Source organism: Ursus maritimus, unplaced genomic scaffold (assembly GCF_017311325.1).
Source record: "Ursus maritimus isolate PB19 unplaced genomic scaffold, ASM1731132v1 scaffold_11, whole genome shotgun sequence".
Taxonomy (NCBI): domain Eukaryota; kingdom Metazoa; phylum Chordata; class Mammalia; order Carnivora; family Ursidae; genus Ursus; species Ursus maritimus.
The window spans coordinates 61,869,363-61,895,004 of NW_024423453.1; the positions used below are offsets into that span (position 1 = coordinate 61,869,363).

The window sequence follows — 25,642 nt, forward strand, 5'->3', positions numbered from 1 at the left end:
GACACCTATTTGGGTTGTTGCGGGAGATGGCATTTTGGTGTTCTAGCTTCAAGCGAGGCGAGGCTGTGATCTGAGGAGCGGTCTCCAATGTCAGAAGGCGGTTAAAAAGCCATAAACACAATCACCTCCGCTCCAAAAGCAGCTTTGCAAGTGGCTGTTTCTCGTGCAGCCAGTATTCAAGTGGGTCAAGTTCGGGAGGCTCAAGGGGTGGGAGGTTCATCCGAATAACCCACACCCCGGCTCCACTGGGCTAGGTTCAGCGAATATAAACGTATTCTCACTGTTGTCATCCCAAGCCAGATATAATCACATCTAAATGGGCTACAACTCATCCCCTAAAGGCATTCAAAAATGTTCTCCGACTGTCGCTTTAAACTGTGCTTCCAAAGGTTTTGTCCTAGCAAGACGGGAGACAGTAGGGGAATGTGAAAGATTGCTTAACCCGGACACATGCATTGTCTGCTTCCCTCACCACATCAGGCCAGACATTCATTGTGATGACGCCATCCTTGCAAGTGCCCCCCCCCCCCCCCCCCCCCCCCCCCCCGTCCTTCCCCACCAGCCAATTCCCGCCCCTTGGGGAATTGCATCCTTTAGAATATCCTGACTGATAGCAACTTGACGTCCTCTGAGGATGGATGCAATCTGGGGAAGCAAGCAAGGCTGGTGAGCCGGGAAGCTGAATGAAGCTTGCTTATACCATCTGGGGTGAAGTGCAGGTAATGACTCTATAACGAACGAGGTTGATCCGGTGTAGGTCATTCTGTTTCGAAAGCCATTCCAAAAGGAAGTGGCAGATGTCTTCAGCAAAGATTTCACCACCAGAAAACATGGGCTTCCCAGGCCAGCATAAGTCCTGGTAGATTTTGTTTTTGAATCTCTTTTGTGACTCGTAGTTGCCATTCGCTATGCGAGCTTCTGGATGGTAGCTATGTTTATTTGGTAGGTTTAACTATTCCTTAGCAACTTTAAAAGCTTTTCTGACTTTACATAAAATACTGGTTGTCCTGGTTTTTCCCCCTCTTACCTGTTCTGAAACTACAGGGGTGCTGTGGAAGGTCAAGGCCACCAGTCGCCTGTGGGTTTGGCAAAAGCTAGTTGAGAGCAGCAGACAGCCACCACAAACAGTTCTGAGTGGCAGCAGGTTTGCTTGTCTGTGTCCCATCCCACAGGTACTGAGTCAGAGGGTGGCCTCGGGACCACTGCCCCCGCTCCCAGCCCACTTTTACAATGAAGCAATTAAACAATTCTGTAGCCACAGCAGTGAAGACAACTGGATAAAGGAGTTTTCATCTCTCTAGAAGCTTGTTTGGGTTGAACCATAAAGGGGAAATGGAAGAGGGCAAGAGCAAGTCAGGGTGATCTTAAACCAGGTGGGCTGGATGGACCACTGCCCTGCCCTCTGCCTCATGCCCCAGCCCTGCTGGCCCTGAGGAAAGCTCTAGAGATGGCCCCTTTCATCAGGCAACAACCGTTGGGTTTTAGGAACTTTAGTTAACAGCTGGCCAAGCCCTCTCTTAGGAAACCAAAGCCTAGAGGTTACCTGGCAAGGTCGCCAACTAGTCAGTAGCAGGGCCGGGATGAGTGTTCTTTTCACCAGCCACCACCACAAACAGAGGAAGTCTTGGCCAACTGCCATAAATGACTGAAGGGAGACATGATTTTATGCAGCCTGTGAGCAGATCAGCGAAGGAGCCTCCGTGGCCCAAGACTGCCTTGCAAGGGGCAGCATCGAGCCTCCCAGTAATGACCTCTGAGGGAGGAGAAGGAAAAGAGGAGTACAGATAAATTTATTAGTTAAATACTGATTTTACAGCCATTTCACCTTAAGACAATGTTAACAGGTTTGTGGGTTAGGGAAGGTATACGAGGGCGGCCTTCATGGAAGAAAGCAATGTAAATGATGATTAAAACAGAATCTTGGTTTAAAAATATTCTCTGCTACAGCCAGTAGGATTTGGGGGGGGGGAGCTGGGCATCTGGGGGGAGGATGTAGGAAGCCCACAGTCAGCTATAGCTCTGCTGAGGACGACAACCAGGGAGGAGTCTTTGTGAGCCAGCATCACGGGCAGAAACGGCAACATGGAGAGGCGGCCAATTCCAGAAGAGCACAGAGCCGGAGACTCCCTCGGGGCCCACCCTCGGTGTCTTCTCTTATCGGTCATCATCTTTCTGTGTTTGGTTTTGTTGTGTTTGCTTGCTTTGAATTGATGTTGCAACGTCCCTAGCTTTTTGCCTCCCGGATGAGAGACTTCTGCTGGGGAAAGGGTGCAGGTGCAGACGCTCCACACCCCTTAGATGAACTCGGCCTGCTGCCTGACCAAGAGGCGCATCTCCACAGAACAAGAGCGGCATCTGAGATCCACGTGCAAGTGAGCCAGAATCCACGGAAAGCCCCTGCGCACCCCCGGGAACGGTGTCCACCAGACATGCTCTCCGGAAGGGTCTCAAGTCTCAGATGAGTGTCAAACTTGCTTTAGCAGCAGAACTTTCGTACTTACTCGGGACCCACCTGTGTGTGATGGGGTGGATGAAAGATTTGGGGGACAGTTGTGGAGGAGACTGCTGTGCTGCGGAACTGCCGCGCTCTTGTTCTGCAGAGGGGGAGACCCGTTCGAGCTGAAGGCAGAGCTGAATCACTCAGCAGTGCAAGGGATTGTTATTTTCAGAGGCCTTGGGGGGTGAGGAGGAGTAGAGGTTTGAGCCAGGGAAAGGAACTTGGGAGAGGCGAAGTTGCCAAAGGCACATCTTGCAGTGGGTGAAGTGGCCCTCTCCTCCATCTCCCCATGAAGCATTCAGTAACATCGGGGCTATACCCAATGTTTCCAGGGTCAAGATTCGGTACTGAGGATTGCAGGGATGTGCCAAGCCTGAATGGGGAGTGCTGGACAGGGGCAGCAGCGGCCCGGAGGGGCTTGTCGCATCCATATGCGTCTCAAACAGGTGCCCTGGTTCAGGCTGGACCAGGGGTCCCAGTGCCTTGACCCCTCCACCCACCCTCAGATCTCCAGTGCTGGGAACACCATGGAAAAATCACCATCTTAGGCCACAGTGGTGGAAGGGTAGGGCAGAAGGACATCTTGTCTCTTGTGGGGGAGGGGTGGGGTGGAAAACAAGAAAGAAGTCTCTTACTCCACAGAAGGGACTTAACTGTGCTCATAGTGAAGGGTGGGCTCTTCCAGATCAGAGTTTGGGATCTTTCCAGTAGCCCACCCTTGTAAAGGCATCCGATAAAATCCAACACCCACTTCCCCTAACCAAATTGTCAATTTCAAGTTTCTTCCCAGTTGTTCTTTTGGAGTCATTCCCCAACAGAGAGGGCTGGCTCCTGGGAGCCCAGAGCCTCATCTCTGCTGTCCTCCAAGTCCCAAGTCCGTGCAGGAATCTGAGGAGGGAAGGAGGTGACATTATGCAGTGATTATGTCCCCATGACTGTCAGCCAAGGCCAGGCTGTTCCAAGGGTCCTGCTTGGAGCTGGCCTGCGGTGACTGGCTGACAGAAGATGCGTAGCCTTGCGGGGAGAGCTTCAGGGCCGAGAGGACTGGGTGGATGGAGGGCCCATGGCCAGACATCGTACTGACTGAGAACGTCTGAAAGCAAAAAGCACAAGATGAGCTCAATGGAATCACTTCTGAGAGCTCAAGAAGGGGACCTGGGCTGGGGAGGAGAGCCCCATGACACAGAGGCGCCCAAGCTGGCTCCCACCCCTAGGGATGAGGGGAGAGGGCTCGAGGACAAAGGCAGGGTAAGACACCAAGCAGCCTGTGCTGTGGGACGGGAAGGGTTTTCCCAAGTCCCTGTGCTGTGGGACGGGAAGGGTCTGTGTGATTCATTCGCTTCTTCTGAGCACTGGGACCCAGTACGTGTGTGGATACTGCGGCTTCTCAGAAGGTTCTGATAGTTAGATGAGACATTTTCTATGGTCTTATCACCATCACATCTCCATGCCCAGAAGAGGCTCCTGGCTCTCTGGGTTTTATGGGACCAGCTGCTTTACCCTGACGGTAAAAAGCTCTTTAGGATATGGCCTCCCTCAAGCGCATGTGGAGAACAGATCAGAATTAACGGGAAACAACAACCAAGTGTGGGACTATCCTAATCCCAAAGAGGAGAACCAAAGAGGGAAGGGGTTGGGGAGTAGGAATGCCATCATATTCCAAAGAGGGAAATGACAGTACTGCTGACCCATCTTCTGGACACATGTCTGAGGCCAGAGCTGTAGCTGACCCTCATTAAATGGCACCCTGCCTGTGCCCACCCACCCTGCCCTCTATAGTTTCCACACCTATGCCCACACAAGGAGGGTCCTCTTCCTTCCCCTCCTCCTGTTAAAATCTATCTGTCCTGGGGCACCCAGGTAGCTGTCAGTTAAGCGTCTGCCTTCGGCTCAGGTCATGACCGCAGGGTCCTGGGATCGAGCCCCAGCGTCCGGGCTCCCTGCTCAGTGGGGGTGTGCCTCTCCCTCTGCCCCTTCCCCTGGCTTGTGCTCTCTCTTGCATGCATTCTCTCTCAAATAAATAAATAAAATCTTTAAAAAAAAAATCTATTGGTGGGGCGCCTGGGTCGCAGAGCGGTTAAGCATCTGCCTTCGGCTCAGGGCGTGATCCCAGCGTTATGGGATCGAGCCCCACATCAGGCTCTTCCGCTATGAGCCTGCTTCTTCCTCTCCCACTCCCCCTGCTTGTGTTCCCTCTCTCCTGGCTGTCTCTATCTCTGTCGAATAAATAAATAAAATTAAAAAAAAAATCTATCGGGCCTTCAACGTCAAGGTCAAAGCACCTCTCACTGAGGAGACGGACTTGCCTAGAAAGTCCATGTGCCACCTTCTCCAGCCCGCTACAGTTCGTACCACCATCCCCCAATGCACGCAGTCTGACTGAGGTTATGGTGGTGTCCTAATGTGTCTCTCCCCACTCCCTGTGTCGGCAGGTCCCGGCCAACATTTATGTGCCACAGCTGTGTGCTCAAATCACTGTAACTTGATCAGATGTGCTGGAACAGACCCTCACGCAGACAGCCCCTAGCCTCGGGTGCGGTACCGAGCAGCTCCTGCCGCCACGTGCTGGGGCCCGGCTACAGCTCGCATGTTCCCGTGCTGACCCAGCCACCTGGTCCTTGGCAGTGTACCACTGTCCCACTGGCGGTCCTATCTCCCCGCCTGGGGGGTGTACCTGGGACATGGAGCTGCTGTGCCCGTAGTGGGACGATAGCCCGGGCTCTGTCTTGATGGGGCGCATCTCTTCGCTGCTGCTGGTGGCTGCGTTGCTGGAGTTGCTGGAAGCGCTGCTGGCAGGAGGAAGGCTCTCACCGCCTGAGGGACCTGGAAGAAGGCAGAGTCAGGACACCCGGGCCCAGGGCAGGGGCAAATGGATGGCGGCCCTTGGAGACAGCCAGGGTAGGTCTCTGCTAACAGCTTTATTTATATTTGCTGGGGAGCGAAGCAGCGTCCTTTGTCAGTGCTGGGCAACGGTTCCCAAAATGGGAAATACCAGAATTTCAAGGGAACTTTTTCAAGTGATGGGCTCGCCACCCCTTATTCCAAATCCTTGAGACCACGCGTGTTTCAGGATTCAAAAAGAGTTTGGATTTTAATACTGTATGTTACAGAATATTTCCAGCGCAGCCTGAGACAACAGCACATGATTAAATACATTCATGGTTCTGCAGCAAAACATGAGAATCTTCACACATGGAATAACTAAAGACTATAAATAGCCGGAGTCTGTTCAGATTAGGTTTTGATGCCAACTCTAGCTCCCTGGATTTGGAAGTTTGAAGAGGGGACTGTTCACCTCAACCAAATGCTTGCTCTCCCTGTCCCTACAACATGTAAGGAGAGGAAGTTCCCCAGGGGAAGGTGCTGTACTTATAAATCAGTGTGGACACAGGCAGAAAAGCTGAAGAGCACCAGTGTGAGACACGGAAAATTCTAATGAGACGTACTGCCAGAAGGGGTAAGCCGATGTGGAATCTGGGAAAGGAGAACTTTGGTCATATTCTTGATAGTGGAAAGGGGCAATTTATCTGTTTGTTGTGCCTTAGATTAAAAGATACACTTTCCATTGGATCAGCTGATTTATTTTCTCTGCAATGGCAGCATTTCCCCATGAAATCTTTAATTTGGTAGCAGTATTAAGGAGGGAGTGCTCTTGATAGGAACACTGAGTCGTCCTCATTCTTCATCTAGAAACTGAGAAGGCAAAGTGGCACATGGGATGGAATATGGACCTGGAAGTGTAAAGACTTGGGTTTTAATTCCAGGTCTACCCACTCACGACTGGGTGACTCTAGTTAAGTCACTAACCTGTCTGTGCCTCAGTTTGCTCAGGAGTAAAATGGGGATAATGGGTCACATGGGGGTCTTTAAGGACCAGTGAGCTACTAATGGTAAAGCAGCTTTCTAAAATGCTAAGTACTACATGATGTTAACTGTACACTGACTTACAAATCAAGCTGTTGTCAACAGGACTAATGGGGTCCTGTCCTCCTAGATCCCAGTTATCTCAAGGAGAACAGGAAGGAACTGAGCTCTTGAGTGGCCAGCTACAGCACCAAAGATGGAGGGACGAGTAGTGTTCTTTTCTATTTTTGGCCTCAACTGGTCCAGAGGCCTTTGTGACTGACAGTACCATGTACCTTGAATTAAGCCTGCCTCAAAAGCTCCCCAAATGTTGCACGGTAATGCTACTTTTCCCTGGGTTATCATTCTGTCCTGAATAGCTGGGGCTGGACAATGCTTTCATGCCTCCGTAGCCTGGGCTGGCCCACCGAACTAAGAATACCTGATTTTCACATACTCCAAGGGCCACTGGGTTAGTCATATAATTACACACGGTTCTTTTCCTCACCTGCCGGTGTCTTAGATTTATTAAGGTTCTTGGGCTTCCGTTTTCTGGTTTGAATCCCCTCTTTCCGCATTGCAAGAGGCCTTGGGACCTAGAGGGTTACAAGTCAATATATATGGTTTTCCACTTGTACACAATCTGCTACAGTGTTTAAACATGCACACGCACTAGCAGAAGGCAACATCTAAGCAATTCCTCTACAAACCTTGGGGCTGGGACTAGGTGAATCAGCCCCTGGAGCCCCTGTTGAGAAAGAAATCAAATATATATTGAGAACCTATACTACAGCTGTGTCTTACACTCACCCTGGAGAAATGGAAGCTTAAAGCTTCCCTCCAGAGCTTCACAGTTGACTGGGAAAGACACAAACAGGAAACAACCAGACTCATAGGTGACATGGGAGAATGGAGAAGAAACACTAAACTCTGTCCTTGGCTAGGGAGGAAGGGAGGTGGTACATGACCATATCAATGAAGGCTTCACTTAGGAGGTGATGCCTAAGTTGTGGGAGGTTGTCGAATAGACAAGGGGCAGGCATTTCAGACAGCAGGAACAGTATTTGCAAAAGCCCTTAGTTTATCAGCAAAATTAGGACACTATGAAAGTGAAAAGGGGGTGCTATTAATAATTATGCCAAGAAAATAGGCAGACGCTGGGACAGCCTCAGTGAATTGAGACGTCAAGTCACTCTCCTGGAGCAGCTCTGCACTGCGTTAAGTCTGGTTGGAGCCAACCGTGGTCTTTCTGGTAGGGGGTGGGGAGCAACAAGAGATCATGTTGGGAAGACCACCCTGTGGCTAGGTCCTGAGATAAACTGTCCATGGACAACACTTTTATCGCACTGACTTCTCATAAACAAGGAGGGACTGTCAGGCGTCCTGCTCTTGAACCCTTCACAGGTGCTTGGACAAGGGTCTGGGGAGGAGGCTTGCTGGATCTTCCTAGTATTTTTAAATTGTGTGTCTTCCCCACATCTGGTTTCTCTTAGGCCAGGCCAAGCAAATCTTTCAGCTCTTGGTCTGTGCTTGTCTCCTGTATGGGACTCGTATCACCACACTTGAAAGACTGAAAGAAAAGTAATTACCACTTCAGAGATTAAACATGGAATGGTTAAGAGAGAAGTGCAGCCGATTAGGTGAACTTGAACCTGCCTTCTAGTCAACTGAGAGATCAAACAGTATTCTCACCTTTGGAGGGAAGTGTCCACTCCTCCCCCCAGCTCCCCACCCTGACTTTGACCCACTTGGAGCCCATCCTGACCTCAGAAGAATACAGCCCTCATGTTTATCCCCACCAACCTCAGTACTTTTTTTAAAAAATTGTGGTAAAATACACATAACATAAAATGTATCATCTTCACCCTTTCCAGTAGTGTTAAGTATATTCACATTGTTGGGTAACCATCACCACCATCCGTCTCCAGAACACTTCTCGTCTGGCAAAACTGAGACTCTGTACTCATTAAACACAAACTCCCTTTTTCCCCTCTGCCAACCTCTGGCAGCCCCCATTCTACTTGTTGTCTCTGTGAGTTTGATTAGTCCAGGTATCTCATGTAAGTAGAATCATATACCAGACTTGTCCTTTTGTGACCGACTTCTTTCACTTAGCAGAATGACTTCAAGGTTATCCATCTGGTACTATGTGTCAAAATTTACGTCCTTTTAGGGTGCCTGGGAGGCTCAGTTTGTTAAGCATCTGTCTCCAGCTCAGGTCATGATCCCAGGGTCCTGGGTTAGAGTCCCACATCTGGCTCTCTGCTCAGTGGGGGAGTCCGCTTCTCCTTCTGCCCCTCCCCCCAGCTCATGCTCATGATCTCTCTCTCCCTATCTCAAAAATAAATGATAGACATTTTTTTAAAAAATAATTTACTTCCTTTTAAAGGCTGAATGGTATTCCATTACATGGACAGAACACATTTTGCTTATCCAACCATGGACACTTGGGTTGCTTTCACCTTTAGTTATCGTAAATAATGCTGCTGTGGACATGAGGACACATGTATCTGTTCAAGGCTCTGCTTTCAGGGCTCCTGGGTGGCTCAGCCGTTAAGCATCTGCCTTTGGCTCAGGTCATGATCCCAGTGTCCTGGGATCGAGCCCCACATCAGGCTCCCTGTTCAGCGGGAAGCCTTCTTCTCCCTCTCCCACTCCCCTTATTTGTGTTCCCTCTCTCGTTGTCTGTGTCAAATAAATAAACAAAAATCTTAAAAAAAAAAAAAAGGCTCTGCTTTCAATTCTTTTTGGATCTATACCCAGAAGTGGGATTACGGGGTCATGTGCTAATTTTATTTTGTAATTTTTTGAAGACACAATCTTTTTTTTGGTTTTTAAGATTTCATTTATTTTTTTGTCAGAGAGAGAGAGAGAGCACACAAGCAGGGGGAGCTGCAGGCAGAGCACACAAGCAGGCTCCCCACTGAGCAAGGAGCCCAATGCGGAACTCGATCCCAAGACCCCGGGATCATGACCTGAGCTAACGCTTAACCAACCGAGCCACCCAGGCATCCTGAGGACACAATCTTTTTAATACCTGCATAATAGTCCTTTCTCCATTTCTTCTACCATTCCTCTATTGAGGAACAAGAGTTTCTTTAACCATTTCCCTACTGAAGGTTTTTTTCCCCTCCATTTTCTCTATCATAGTGATTCAACAAGTAACCTTGAAACACTTTTCTGCAGAAAGAAGTATATTTTCTTATGAATGTTCTTAACTATATTTTTGGCTATTTTTTTTCTCACTAACAAGAAAAAACATGGTATACTTCTCTTGATGAGCACAGAATAACATACAGAACTGCTGGATCACTGGGGCACCTGGGTGGCACAGTTGGTTAAGTGTCTGACTCTTGGTTTTGGCTCAAGTCGTGACCTCAGGGTTATGAGATCAAGCCCTGTGTCAGGCTCCACGCTCAGCATGGAGTCTGCTTAAGACACTCTCCCTTTCTCTGTGCCCCTCCCCTCCCTCAAAAAAAAAATTGTTGAATCACTGTGTTGTACACCTGAAACTAAAATAACACTGTATGTTAACTACATTGGAATTAAAATTAAAAAACTAATTAAAAAAAGAAAGAAAGAAAACATGAAAAGATTCATGAAGTCTAAGTTAGTAACGCCCCTTCTACCCGTCTTCATTAATCCTGTCCCCATGGGGCAATTGGAGGACCAGCCTGTTATGTGGTTTATATTTGAAAACATTCTCAAACATGTATGCACACGTATAGATGGTATACATGTATGTACGTGTGTATTCATCCATCCATCCATCTGTATCTGTGTATTTAACACACCCTCACCCCCATAGTATGGGGTCATACTATGTATATTACTTCACAGTGTGATTTGTGTTACTCCAGGTCAAGATACATGGCTCTTAATATTTTTTACATTTCTGCGCAATATTCCACATAACAGTATTGTCATAGTTCAGTCAGCCATTCCTTTATGAGGCTTTATGAGTTTCCAGTTTTTGCCACTACAAATACTGCAGCAATAAACAGTTCAAAATCATTAGGTACTGATTCGTTTATTGTTTTACAGGCTAGTTTCCCAAAAGCAGAGCTGCTAAATCAAAAGATATTTGTGTTTTTTATCCTTAATAAGGACTGCCAGGGGCACCTGGGTGGCTCAGTCAGTTAAGCGTCTGCCTTCGGCTCGATCATGATCCCAGGGTCCTGGGATCAAGTCCCACATCGGGCTCCCTGCTCAGCAGGGAGTCTCCTTCTCCCTCTGCCTGCCACTCCCCCTGCTTGTGTTCTGTCAAATAAATAAATAAAATCTTAGAAAAAAAAAGTACTGCCAGTTTAATTTCCTAATGAATACTTGCAGTAACTGACACGCAAATCAATAGCGTATGAGAGTATTCCCCCAAATCCACACCAGCATCTGACCACGCCGACACCTGAGCTCCGACTCCCAGCCTCTAGGAATGTGGAATGTCGTTGTCTCCAAGCCACCCAGTCCATGGTATTTTGTTACAGCCGCCCACATGGACTGAGACAGCGGGTAAGGTCCCTTCCAAATCTAAGTGTCTTTGCAAAGAAGGAAACAATGACGTCGAGTCTGCAAGCGGGAAGCCAGGTGAGAGCTGAAGGATGGGAATGCCGGTGTGGCGGCTGGTGAGGTGCTGCTGCTACCCGGTGGGGGGTTGCGGGGGCTACTTACCCCATGGAGCTTCATGTAGAGGCCGCAGGCATTGCACACCGGCTCACCCTCGGCGTTGCGGCGCCACAGCGTGGTTGTGGTGGTCTGGCAGTTGGCACAGGACAGGCCCACTCGGCGGGAGGCGGACTGCAACAGAGAAGACAGACCCATCGAGTCCAAGCGGAAGGCAGGCGCTGCTGCTTCTACGTCACGGGAAGCACCGAGGGGCTGGCCCGCCCTGAATGGGTGGGAGCCCCGAATGAGAACAGCAGAGCCGCAGAGGTGCCGGATTCTCCCCTCGCCTAAGCCACTCCTGGGGGGTGGGGGGGTTAACAAGGACTTCAGCTGCAGGAGGAGCAGAGTGCATTCTAGTCCTCACTGGCATTCATGGCGTATCAGTCATTCATCAGACAGACGGCCCTGGGGGCAGAAAAGCCTTCCTCAAAAGTAGAATAACTGTTGTCTTCAGGTGCCAGACAAGGATGGTACGGGTAGAATTATTGTATTCAAGTGTCATCAAAGGCTGGATGGGCCTCGGGACCCCAAGAAAGGTAAGCGTCAGGGTTTAACCCCTCCGTTCCTCCCACCCTAATGTACATGAAAGCTAGTTTGTGTTGGTCAAAATCAAATTATACTAGAAAAGACCACAGAGCCGAGAACCAGAAACCCCATTACAGACTCTTTCCCAGCCACAGGGCCCAACACACACTGCTTAATCTCCCCTCTGGGCTTCGGGTTTAATTAATGGATCAGCTGAAAACAGGGTAAGGAACAGTTCCCCTTCCTCATGGGGCTGATGTGAAAACGATGTCCAAGGCACGGCTGGATGGGGAACCAGGAAGCCTGGACCGGGGCTCCAGACAGAAGACTCGGTACCCGTGTGACTGTGGCCAAGGCTGGTAGCTTTGCTGAGCACCCCTTTTCACTTCTGCATATGAAGGGGTTCAACTGGATGGTCCAGAACATCCTTGTAGCCGGAGCTAACCCTAAAGGTAGGAGAAATTACTGTGCTGCCACCCACCCACACCTTCTTTTAAAGATGATTTGAGGGGCACCTGGGTGGCTCAGTCGCTTAAGTGTCTGCCTTCGGCTCGGGTCAGGATCCCAGGGTCCCAGGATCGAGCCCCACATCAGGCTCCCTGCTCAGCAGGGAGTCTGCTTCTCCCTCTCTCTGCCCATCCCCCGTTTGTGCTCTGTCTCTTTCATTCTCTCTTTCTCTCAAATAAATAAATAAAATATTTTTGTAAAAAATTTAGATTAAAAGATGACCTAAGTCCACAATTCAGAGCCTGGGAATTTTCCACCCAAGCGTGAGCCCCAAAGCCAGGTGCCGAGAGAAGGAGAGAAGGGTGGACTTGAGCAGTCAGGGCACTTGCTTACCAGCCGGCGCTGGGGCTTGATGAGGGGTCGGTTGATGCCGTTCATCTTGTGGTAGAGGCCACACGCATTGCACAGGTAGTGCCCGGTCCCATCACGCCTCCAGAGTGGGGTAGACATGGCCCCACAGTTGACACACTCTCTGCCTTCCGAGAAGTCATCAAACATATCTACTGGGTAGAAAATAAGACAGAGGATTAATTCTTTTTGTTTGTGCCCAGAAACCTTACATGGGAGAATCCAGGGGCCAAGGAGATAATGCCTTTTCCTTGCAAGGAGTCAAAGATGGATCAGCTCGGGCTGCCTCCCTTTTCCTGACTCTGACCTTCAGCCCTGGAGGCTGGGCTCACAGGACTGTCAGGGGACGTGGGCATTCTTACTCTTGGGCATTGCAGACACAACAAGGCTCTCCCGGGTCACGAGGAAAGGAACACTCAGGCAGCGACCACCAGCAGCCTGGATTTTAGTCCCTCTCTCCTTCAGAGCCAGAAGCCCTGAGGTTTTCACCCAACACTGAATTCTGCCCAGACCTTCCTCCTCTCTTTTTGCCCTTCAAACCTGAGATTTCCTTTTCCCTTTCAATAAAAATACAAAATCAAACAAACAAAAAGATTTACTCCAGGAAAATTAGAAAATAAAACGTGTAAAGAAAACACAAATCGTATGTAATCCTGTGACTCCAAGATCACCAGTGTTATTAACATTCTGTTCAATGATATCCTTTGCAATATTTTATATATTGACACATAGTTCGCCTAGTCGAGTCAAGCTATATAATTTTGAGCCTATTTTTTTCCACGTAACGCCAGGGCATTTTCCCCACATTAGAAATTCTTCATAAACTCATTTTAGTGTAGTATGGTATCCCACCATATAAATCTGCCATTCTTCACTATTTACTTAATCCCTACCCAGTTTCTGATTTTTGTTTTGTAAACACTGCTCATTTTGTGCACAAATCTTAGCATTTCTGCCTATTCCTTAGGATACTTCCCTAGGAGTAGAATTACTGAACCCAAGGGACTACATTTTTTGAAAGTTTTGAAATTTTCGAACGGCCCTGCAAAAAGGACTGTGATTCATTTTCGTTCATTTTCACTACCTCAGTCTATCTGTATGATACACAGTATCATAGTTTGATACTTTTTCCTGCTTACTGGCACATAAAATAAAGGTCTATATTGTAAGTAACTGTGACTTAGAGTCTCTCAAACTCCTGTGGACACATTGCCACCACTGTCAGTCTCCTGCACTCACTCACCACCCCCAACCCCACTCCCCACCACCTCTTTTGTCCAGGTCTATAGAATTTTACAATTGACAAATTTCACTCATGCCCATCTCAGTTGCTCTGCTGAGCTAGGCTGCACCAGGTTTCTTATTCCCTATGATCTGTATAAAACCTGGCTCAGAACTTCCAGAAATCTCCGACTCCATGTACACTGCTTCCTATTTTGAAACCTATTTTATACCCTATCCAGATCTTCTGTCTCCAAATGCAGCTACCCTGGTGTTCAGATTGTTCTTGTCCTACTACCAAAGACAAGAGTGGATTCTTCTGTTCTAACGAGGTAGGGGATATTTGGAGAGGAGGGGTTTTAAGAGCTCTTCCTCCGCCAGGACCTAGCACTGGGTTTTAAGGTCATACATTCTGCAAGTTCTGTGGCCCAGCTACTTGCTCTAAGGGAACGTGGGCTGAAGAAGAGGATGGTGGGGGGCCCTCCCCTCAACTCTGGGTACACAAACAGTCATTTGCACCTGCAAACAAGTAGCTGTGTGTCCACACCAAGTCAACAATGTGCAGGTGCGAGGGGCTATTTGCTCAGGCCAGGGAGCTGAGCACACACCGGTCACAAGAGAGGCTATTTTTGCACCTGGGTCACACTGAGAACCCTCAGCAAGGTCACCTGCTCTCAGAGTCGCACACAAAACGACAACTCCGTCCCAGTTTGCTTCCCTAGGCCTGGGTGAGGCAAGTAATGAGCCCACACATCACCCTCACCCCCATCATAGCGACCTCCACCTCCAAACCCGCAAGTGCTGCCCTTGCCCTGAGCCAGACAACACCATTCCCTCCGCCAAGGCCTTCCCTTGAGGCCAGGGGAGTTCACAGAAGGACCTTGGAACAAGGAGATGCGTCTGCAATGTCGTCCTTTGGGTGGGTGTTTGCAGCCAACACTAGATGGCACTACAGCCTCAAAATTGAACCCATATGTGGCATTCCAGCCTAAATCATGCTTGGGGATGGAGGACCATTTCAGATCATTTTCCCAGTCCAAACCTAATTCGACCCTTACTCTATTTTTTTAAATTATTATTATGGAAAGATTTAAACACGCTCAAAAGTAGACAGAATGAATTCTTAATCATCACCCAGCTTCCAACAATTTGTGGCCAGTCTTGTCCCATGTATCTCTCCACACTCTTTCCTCCGTCCTGTATAATTGAAGGAAATCCCAGACATTCTACCATTTCATTCATAAATATTCCAGTACATAGCTCTCACAGATGAAGACTCACACTCTCCTCCTTTTAAAGATAGCAAACCAGGGGCGCCTGGGTGGCTCAGTCAGTTACGCGTCTGCCTTTGGCTCAGGTCATGATCTCAGGGTCCTGGGATCAAGTCCCAAATCGGGCTCCCTGCTCAGTGGGGAGTCTGCTTCTCCCTTTGCCCCTCCTCCCTCAATCTCAAATAAATAAATAAAACCTTAAAAAAAAAAAAAAGATAGGCAAACCGGCTTCTTTCCCGTGTTCTGGTTTATCTAAAGAAGCTTCCAGAGACAAAAGTCTCATCATTTGGTCTTCTCTTTTGGAGGGGAGATCTCCTCTTCTCTTCACACTTCCGGTTTTATATGCAGGGGCAGAATCTCATCGAAGGAGCCACCCTGGCAATTATAGGTCTCTGCTACCTACTGGCCTTATTGAGACCCCAACTCAAAGGTTTGCCTGAGGTTACACTCATGGCAATTATTTTACTGGCTGGAGAAAAGCACTGGAGGTTGGCAAGTATGTATTTGTCACTGACAAATATTTACTGAGCATATGCAATTTAAGCTGTCTGATAGATGTCCCAGAAGCTAAGAAGGGACCTAATTCTCAGAAGGCTGATAACGAGTTGGGCAAATTGGGCCAAAATACCAATAATGAGTTAACAATACTGCTCAGGGGCGCCTGGGTGGCACAGCGGTTAAGCGTCTGCCTTCGGCTCGGGGCGTGATCCCGGTGTTATGGGATAGAGCCCCACATCAGGCTCTTCCGCTATGAGCCTGCTTCTTCCTCTCCCACTCCCCCTGCTTGTGTTCCCTCTCTCACTGGCTGTCTCTATCTCTGTAAAAAAAAAAAAAAAAAAAAAATACTGCTCAACTCATTTTCAGAACATACCTTAACCAAGCTGGGATTTGGATGGCAGGTAGTCCTTGTCTAGGGTGGGAAGTGCAGAAGTCAGACCCAAATTGAAAGGTTAGGTGTTAACAACAGTAGCCAAAGAAACTGGATAGGAGGCCAAGGCCATGCTTCCTAAAGGCGCCCTGTCAGATGCACCAAGTCTCTCCACAATCCACCACCCTCCAAATCTACAGAAGTTTCCATGTTTTCTACCAGAAAGTCTTGCTATCCAACCTACTCAGTGACAGGTTACAAAAGGTTAAATGATTATTACAAAGACACCATAACAATCAATGCTTACCCCTCACATTACATGAAAAGTGCAACACATAAACCATCAGTTCCACCCTGATGGCAGCTAAGGCCACCGGAGGAAAGAGTTTTCGTTAGGCTAGTTATTATCATGTGGACTTTCCTTTCTTAAAAATGCCATCCTGGAATGTCATAGTTGCTGTTTTTTAAAAACCTGATAAAAATTTAAAACAAAAAGAAAAAGACTTTTGATCACCTTAAGCAGCTCCCAGTCCACTATGGGGGGGACTATTTTACTCTCTTGCATCTCTCTCTCTCTCACACACACACACACACACACACACCCTACCTTGGACTGAAGAAAGGAGAGAACGAAGTTCAAGCCCTGCTGCTTAGCAGCCACACTGCCAGAAGTGGGAGGTGATAGGCAGTGAGCCCCACACTAGCACAAACACCTGGTGGTGTGAACCCTGGTAACGATCATCTCTTATGCCTTCATTAGAAAGGCGCTGGGTGGAACTTCCCAAAGGGCAAGCGGGCAGTGGCCTGATGCCAGTTTCTAAGCCGATTTCTAAGGGCACAACTGTGACCTTCACTTATGAAAGCCCCACCTCTCCAGTGCTGGGCATCATGGGACTTGGTCCAACCACTTAGAAGGCAGTGGGAATCCAACTCTTTCGGAAATGGGTCAGCATTACCCCACATTGGAGGAAAGACTTGTAATAATAGTTGTAAAGTACTTTGCAAATACGAGGAAAAACTCACAACAATGGCCGTAAAGTGCTTTGTAAACACCAAATGAGATAACAGTGATGGATTATTGTTAGGTTTGGAGGGGTGGGGAGGGAGTGGGAAGACCAGGGACAAATGGTGCTGGGTTTTTGCAGGGGGAGGGGTTAGATAAAAGAGCTAGGAGATTTGGGAATCTGACCTTTTCGCCAAGCACGGGGCGGGCCATGCTCAGAATTGTAAATTGTGTATCACTCTCAGACTTGGCCAACTTCGAGACTTGCAGGTGGAGAAGGAACTGGCAGCAGGGCTGACAGTGTATACCTATGAGGCCACAAGGCTGCTGCTCATGGGGAATTGTAATAAATGACATTTAGCAATCAGACACACAAAATGAACTGGGCCCTAACCCGGAGAATGGGGATCAAACGCCTCACCTCCATCCAAGACCCACTTAGGAGAACACTGTTTTTAAAGAGGGAAGCAAACTCAGCCTGATTTCTGAGGCATCTGATTTCGTAGGGATGTTCCTAGAAATTACGACAGACTACTTCTACCCAAGTGCCTGAAAAGAAAAATGTAGGCCAGGAGGTTGAAGGATCCCACCCATGACTTCCCCACAGAGAGCTGACGCAATCAAAGGCAAAGACTCCGACCTCTCCCCTGACCTGCTCCATCCATCTTGGGGAACCCACCCACAGCAAAAGCTAACAAGCAAGTCAGGGCTGGTGAAGGAGGAGTTCGGCGGCCTCCATTTTGACCTCAAACTTTTAGTTGGGTTCTTTTTTCCAGCTTGTCTCTGGACTCAGGCCGGAAGACCCTAAGGGCAAAGCATTCCCTGCTGGGAATCAAAACTATCCCCTTTCTTAAGGAGGACTACCTACCCGCAGCCAGCAAGACCCTGCCCCTGACTGACCCTAGGACAGTGATGGGTTTGACTTTCAATGCCTGCTCGCATGCACCCACCCATGTTTGCCCCCTCATTTTCCTCACATAAACCTGAGAGTATTTTCTGAACTTTGTAGACAGTCTTTGAGACACTAATCCACTGTTTCCCAGTGTCGGCCTCACCGAAATAAATCCCTTTCTTGTTTCGCCACCAATCCGTGTCTCTGCCTTTGGCTTTTGTCAGCAGGGAGTGGCCAAACATGGTCTGTGTGGGGCCCACCCCTGCGCCCCAGCTACACTGGGGGAAGGAAAGGAGGAAGAGGGAGAGGAGAAAAGTAGGAGGAAGAAGGGAAAGGAATCAGAGGCCAGGGTCATGGCTGGCAACATCTGTTGGGCACTGCCTGAAAGCTGGATTTGTCTCCCGAATGCTGGGCGTTGCCAACGTGAATGCCAGCCCACCAGGTTGGTGCCACAGGGCCTGGTTCTGCTCGGCCTTGGAGGTGCCTCTCGAGCTTTCTGTCTTTTGAGCGGCTTGCTCTTGCTAGGGAAAGCTAGGTCTTGAGCCAGAGCCCATGTTAAGCCCCCTCCTCACCCTCACCCTTCACTCTCCTGACAGTGTCTGACCTCAGGCCCTCCACCATTTCTGTGGGGGGCACTGAAGCCCAAACATTTGTCATGTGTCTGCTCTCCTGGCCCCTGTAGCAAGTGCTGGGCATAGAGACAAAACCCGGGCAAAATCCCTGCTCAAAGCTGTTTTGGTCTAGCTGGGGATACAAAACTCAAAGAATTACATGAAATGTCACAAACTGCAATGGCGCCTGGGCTCCATCGGGCACCCCCACCCCTCTACCCTTAGCTGCACATCTTCAGCTATCCTAGACCACCCTACAATCTATTTGGGGAGAGAAGACACATAAACACAATGGAAATTACCCATGCTCTGGGCAGCTATTCAATGCTAGGAAACAGAGGCCAGAGGGGATCCAAAGCCTGGGCAATGAGAGAGGAGGTACCTGCCCAGAGACCTCCCCAGAGCCAAAGGGGCTTCAGGAACAAAGTCCCGAGCCCCACCCAAATGTCCCTTGCTGAACCCCAGCCCTGTGTCCCATCCAAAGTTCACCAGATTGTGCATGGATTTCCTGACAGCCCTGGATCTGTCCTCGGGGCTGGCGCCTGGGGCTGGGGCATAAGGAGCAAACAAACCCTGAAGTTTTTCTGGCAGCCCGAGCCTTCGGTCTTCTGGGCTTTGTCAGGCTTGGACTGTGACAGGGGGCTGCCAAGGGGAAGGTGGACACAGCTCAGGCAGTGTCCGGGCTGGCAGGGATCAGCACGCCTCGTTTGAAAGCTCCTGCAGCCACTGAACAGAAGCGGCTTCCGCCAGGCCTGGCCAGAGTGGCCCAGTGAATCCAGGGCCTCCGCTCCTGGGCGCTAGAGGACAAAATGGCAGCGTCTCATGGAGACTTCCCAGTCCATTCTGACTGCGGTGCCGTGACATGCAGAACATGTTTAGAATTTTACGAACAAGAAACGGAGAAAAATCTATATGAAACACTTAGTGTGCTACATTTCGTAATAGTCACTGAATAATATGAGAGACCTTTAAACTTTTCTCCAGGTGGATATTGTCATTGTACTGGAAATAAACTTTCACCTTTACACACACACAAACAAAAAACACTGGCATTCATCTAGGAGCCTGGCTTCCAGCTTGGAAGGAAAGTTAAAGAATGTGGCTCAGTAAAACAAAACAAAACAGAAACCCCACAAAGAAGCAAGAACATTCTGGGCGGAAGGAAAAAGCACCAAAAACAAGGAGGGAGGAAGACAGAAAGAAAGAGAAAGCAAAAGGAGGAGGTGAAAGAACAAATGAGACTGGAGAAAAATATTTACAGCATGTTGCCAAGAGTTAATACCCCCTAATATGCTAAGAGAAATGACAAATTACAAAGGGAAAGATGAGATGAAGGCCCCGCTAGGTGACTGGTGCCCATCACTGAAGGGACTATGGAAAGAGTCAACCATTTGTCTTTCCTTTCTCTGACCAACTGCCCCTCCCTTGCAGATCAACAAGCCCCCGAATATCTGTCTCCGGTCCTACCTGGTCTGTGCTCCTGGCAGGGGCAGAGTAGAAGGCTGGCCTGGAGGGCAGGCAATAGGAGAATATTAACTTAGTTAACATGGCTCAGAGAAGATCTTGCCGAATCAACAGCAGAGCTAGGTCTGGAAACCCACACTCACTGACCAGTCTCTCAACTGTGGGCCCAGAATCCCACGAGCTCCAGCTCCTGACTTCACCATCCAGTTGGGGACCCAATCCTTTCCCCAGCAGCAGTGTCAACATGAACAGTTCAAAAATCAGAATATGGAAGATAGGTTAAGGCCACAATATCACGTTAGCAGCAGGGGCACAAAAAGTCCAGGACCCACGTGGGCTCTGTTTTCCCACCTCATCTGATCACAGAAGTGTTGGAAGGCACATCTGTTTCGATGCCCCTCGGCACAGCAAACTGAGAAATGCTCCCTAGACTTCGTCTTTGTGAGGATTAGATTCTGAGACCTTCAAGAATTCCTACACGTGAGAACATACTTACAGCATAATTCCCCCATGAAATGCAGTGTCACTCAGGAGCCCCAGGGGAAATTTCCTGGTGTTTTACTATTTGAAGTTGCTCCTCAGTGATGATTAGGTCCTGGGCCTTCGGCACTATACGAAGTTAAATTCATTAATGACAGAGATCGCCACATTGCTATTAGAAGTTCTACGGTGTTAGGGACTGACAGTGCGACTTTGCTTGCCCGATCTGGAAATTAAACACTCACACACTCCCAGGAGACGGTCACCACGGCCCCTTCACACCTGTGATCCATGGGTTGGGATACCATCTTGAAAGGAGCCAAATGAACAAAGCAAAGAAGAGAATACTCTAAGACTGCGTTGTGTTATAATTTCTATTTGTAAAACTTTCCCTAATGTGTACTTTTGTCCTTCTAATGGTAAATGCTTTTACAAACACTGTTCTGCTCAAGTGTCTCCTCTGGGCTCCTCTCTCTGGGGCTGTGCTCTCCCTGCCTCCTGCCCATTACCGTCCAGTGAATGAGAAGTCTAGAGTCTTCCCTGTGGGGCCTTGGGAAGAGGCCCACGGAATGTAAGCTAAGACCAGTTAGTGTGCAAGAGCCTGAATCTCTACAGGCTGCCGTGTCCCATGGGCACCTGGTCCTGAAGCCTGCCCTCACACTGACCCTCTTAAACCTGGACGCACTGGCTTGCCTCTTTTCTGCCAGGTCTGACTAGGAGGCCACATCATTCATCCTCCAGAATGGGATACTTCTGAGGGGGAGGAGCTGATTGCTAATTATTCTGGGACAAGAGATTTATTTATTTTTATTATTTTTATTTTTTAAAGATTTTATTTATTTATTTCACAGAGATAGAGACAGCCAGCGAGAGAGGGAACACAAGCAGGGGGGGTGGGAGAGGAAGAAGCAGGCTCATAGTGGAGGAGCCTGATGTGGGGCTCGATCCCATAACGCCGGGATCACGCCCTGAGCCGAAGGCAGACGCCCAACCACTGTGCCACCCAGGCGCCCCGGGACAAGAGATTTAAAATCAGGATGCGTGGCCCCTCTCAGCAGAACCCTGGCTGACACCTCCCTCTCTGACACTTATTTCCCTCTGTAGTCCCTGCACTCCTTTTTCCCTAGTGTCACCAAGTGACTTATCACTGGGCTGATTTACTGCCTCGCAGACAGGGTGCCATGCAAAATGCAAGGAAAGAGGTGTGTAAAATCACTCTAACTGCTGGGCTCCCTAGTTGGCCGCTGATATCTCACAGCTCCCTGGGTTCTGGTTTCTTCAGCTCCCTGGCTCTGGCCTTAGGCTCAGCTCCAGCCAAGAGAGCCCTGACTGGGCATCAGCAATTGAAGACGTCTGCCACTTTTTGCACTCTGGGTCCTGAGCCTAAACTGTACCCTCCCTTCTCTGGACCCTGCCTTGTTCAGTGACTATGACCATTGGTTAGCTCTGAGCATCCCCTATCATTGGTCCCCCTGGGCTGACTTGTCTCCATTAAGACTCTAAGTCTCCTGGAGGGCGAGTGGACCAAAGTCTTAAAAACTGGAAGTGATGTTTGGGTGATTCCATGAACATTCAAGGGAAGAAACCAAGGTCCAGGGAAGGTGAGTGACTCACGTGAGATTCCAGAATGTTCTGTGACCTGATCCTTGCCCTCCCCAGCACCACACTACCCTTAGGCTGAATCACTCTGTCTGCAGCGCTGGGCATACAGCAGAAACTCAGTGCACATAGACGGATCAGATTTCAACAAAATCCAGCATCCTAAAGTATCTAACGAGACAGCAATAATGCCAAGTAGAATGGTATAAATTTGAGGGCTCTGCCTGACAGCCTGGCCATGCTCCTGGACACACGTAATAATTCAACTGAGAGTTAACTACGTAGGGCCAGAGGTTTCTCATATGTATATAATGTGTGTCTACATAATTATACATAACAGACGGATGGGTAGGTACGGAAAAGAAGTCCATGATGCAGTGTCAAAACTGCTCTAATAATACACTGGAATAACCAAAGGCCCCCCCCCCAAAAAAAGAAAGAAAGAGAGAAATGTTTATTTTTAAGATGTTCATGGCAAAATACTGGAAACAACCCAATTGAGGTGATAGGAAAATCAGTAAGAAAACTGAGACGCAGTACAAAAAAAAAATAGGAAAATTTGAGTTGATTTTTAAAATGACAATTATATGGACTATGTTAAGATTTTCTCTTCCTGTAACACAGTTTAAATTCATTAATGAAGCAATTAATTAAACAAGCATCTCTGTATCTGGAGAGGAGCATAGGAGGCACTGGGAACACCAGGGCAAAGGTCTGAAGCTTGGGGGGAAATGGACAGTTAACAATAACACCAAGAGACCACTGAGTGTGTGCTTCCATTTATATGAAATATCCAGAATGGGAAATCCACAGACAGGACATAGATAGTAGTTGCCAGGGGCAGGGGGGAGAGGGAATGGGAGCGACTGTTACTAGGTACGAGGTTCTCTTTGGCATGATGAAAATGTTCTACAACTGTTGGGGAGATGAATGCACAACTCCGTGAATATACTAAAATCCCTTGCATAGTACACATTTATTTTATTTCTTAAGTATGCTCCACATCCAATATGGGGCTTGAACCCATGACCCCACGATCAAGAGCTGCATGCTCTACCGACTGAGCCAGCCAGACACCCCTGAAGAGTACACTTTAAATGAGTGAACTTTACAGAATGTAAAATACCTGCTAATAAAGCCGTTACAAAATAACTAATAAAAAATCAAATTAAATTTTTTAAAAAGCATCTCTGCCTACAAATTGGAGGATTGGAGATGTCTATTTAATGTCTTCCATTTCCTGGAATCCTCTCATTCCAAAAACAAAGTGCCTTGTCTATCTTGAGCCCAAGCGCCTCCCCTTCCACAGGGTCAGCCGCCTCTGGGCTTAAGCATCCACCATGGCACCAACTCTTCTTCCCACACCGCAGAAGGAAAGAGAAAGTCTCCTTCCAAGCTCCGGGACCAGAAAGTGTGTGGACGGACATGACGAGCTCATCAAAAGCTGCCTGGCCAATCACACTGCGGACAAAGTCCAACACTGGTCCTGGATCCTCCAAGTCATCGGGGTGGATCAATGTCCCTCTCTAGGCCTCCTGCCAACCTGCGTCAGTCAGTCATTTAAATGTGCCCTGGGAGTGGGGGTGTAGGGCAACAAGCAGTCCCCGCACTGATGGTGAGTGTGACATGGTACAGCCTGGGGCTGGGTGGGGGGTGGCCGTTTGACAATATCTTAGCAAAAGCATGGACCATGTGATCTAGAAATTCCATTTCCAGGAATTTATTCCACAGATACACCTGCACTTGTGTGAAACAGCTCACCTATGAGAATATTCATTGTGGGGTTTTTTGTTTTTGTTTTGGCAATAGCAAAGGACTGGGAAACAACTTCTATGTTAATCAGTATGGAACTGGTTACCTCAATTCAAGTACACTACGTAGCCATAAAGAATAAAGATCTTTCACATACTAATGTGGAATCCTTTCCAAAATATGCTGTGAAATATGAGAAGCAAGGTACAGAACAGTACCTTATGATACCCTCTTACAAAAGAACAGTCTATACACACATTCGTTTGCATATATAATAAATACAAGGACAGACAAAAAACTGGTAATACCGATTACTTCCAGGAAAAAGTCCTGGTGGCTCACAGATGCTTTTGTTCTTACATTCTTGTCAATCTTTTAATACTGAACTATGTTAATTTAATTCCTATTTGCAATAAATAATTCTTTTGTATGTAAAATAAATAAGTAAATAAATATGCTGTAACATCACCACTGTTTCAGGTAGCATTATTTTAATTTAGAGCAGGTTCTATTTAGGCCAGTTTCCATTTTCTGATTTCCCATAAAAGCATCTTATCGCCTCCCATTTTCCAAGTGGGTTCTCAGTCTCCCTGACCCACTGTCTTCCCGCACAGTGCCCTGGTTCCTGGCTCCAAGGGTCCCCAGACAGGCCTCCACAAGCCGGCTCAGGCTCCAGCCCCCACTGGATCTGGCTTGGCTTCTAATGCTCAATTATATACATGCACACTGTCTGTTTAGACCTCGTTCCTTTTATTATAATTAGGAAGAGTGAGCGGGAGCTTTGGCCAGACCGTCTCTCAGGGCCATTTGAGTAGACTTAAACCAGGTCAATCTGGGCCCGCTGGACTCTGAAACCCTTCTCTGGCTTGTTGTAAGCTGGCAGGATAAAAAGGAAATACTGAACAAATTGCCAGACCAGCTCCCTCAGGGACCAAGACAATGGGTCTGGAGGGAAAAGGCTTTTTCCTTCCAGCCCAGCGGCTGTCAGGAGGAAACAACTTCCCTTTCGCCTCCTGGAATGGCAGCAGCCAGCCAGCCAGCCAGGGAGATTTATGGAGTTATAATGTGACCTCTTTATTGCTCTGAATGTTAGGGAGGCATTTCAGAGGAGATTTACGCCTTTTAGAAGGGGAGGGGAACAAAGGTGTAGAAACATACACAGGGGACTATTTTCTCCTCTGGGGGTTTCTTGAGGATTACTTAAACCAAAGTTCAGTTCAATCACCACCACTTTACATCTTCTGCTAATCCACCTACTTTTCCTGCAAGCTTTTTGCCTGAAGTGTGGAGTCTAAGGAGAGCCGGGAGGGCACTGCTTTGCATTCAGTTAAGACAAAACAACACAAAACGAGGATGAAGACTGCGTATAGCAGTGCTGGGAAACTGTGCCTCCCTAGCAACGGACCTGGGCTATATACATTTTACCCGTCAATGCCTAGGATCGTCTTTGTAAATGAGGGTGTTAGACCAGATAATCTGGGTCCTTCCTAGTTTGAAAATTATCCAGATTAATGTCAGATCAAATGTATGAATTACTCTGCACCAGTGATTTTTCTGTCACTTGCTTTTTTGAACTGCAGAATCCTTTCTTCAGAGAAAATTTTATTTGAGGAAGCCCGACGTAAAACAACAGAAGAGCACAGCGAATTAGGTGAAAGAAGGGTGTCCCAGACTCTTTTCAAATCCCCCTCTACGTACTGACATTCACACACCTAGTGGCCCTGAGAGGGTCCTCCGACCACTAGAGGGCGCAGGAGCATAGCTGCAGGACTCTACCAGTGATGTGAATGGGATCCGTCCGTTGCTTCTGTATCACAAACTACATTTACGAAACCTAAAGGCTGGGAGCAATGAGAACCAATTCCATAAGCAAGCAGGGGTGGAAATGTTTACCAACAGTAATTCTACCTCTCTTGCTCTGGTATCCACAACTCAAAAAAGGAGTATTTGGAAAAGATGATTTCTAGCTCCTTACTTTTGAAATCCAATTTGGCACTACATTGTAACTCTTCTCATTTATGTATTTAAAAAAATTTGCCCCTTAATTTAACTGTTATGAAAAGTCAAATACTACAAAAGGATGTCACATGAAAAATAAA

General features: G+C 48.1%; 1 protein-coding gene across 3 annotated transcripts in view; it reads right to left on the reverse strand.

The window, feature by feature from the left end:
- Positions 1 to 3,407: 3,407 nt before the first annotated feature.
- GATA4 (GATA binding protein 4) overlaps positions 3,408 to 25,642 on the reverse strand; it is a 46,540-nt gene continuing 24,305 nt past the window's right edge. The window contains exons 2-6 of one of the 3 annotated variants that reach the window (XM_040626188.1): positions 12,368 to 12,534; positions 11,009 to 11,134; positions 6,849 to 6,936; positions 5,172 to 5,320; positions 3,408 to 3,590 (exon numbers count right to left, since the gene is read on the reverse strand). In XM_040626188.1, the coding sequence (XP_040482122.1) occupies positions 3,408 to 3,590; positions 5,172 to 5,320; positions 6,849 to 6,936; positions 11,009 to 11,134; positions 12,368 to 12,534 (713 nt within the window). Of the gene's footprint in view, positions 3,591 to 5,171; positions 5,321 to 6,848; positions 6,937 to 11,008; positions 11,135 to 12,367; positions 12,538 to 25,642 lie in introns of those variants that run through there. The other 2 variants (XM_008705131.2, XM_040626190.1) reach the window with 2 other exon arrangements.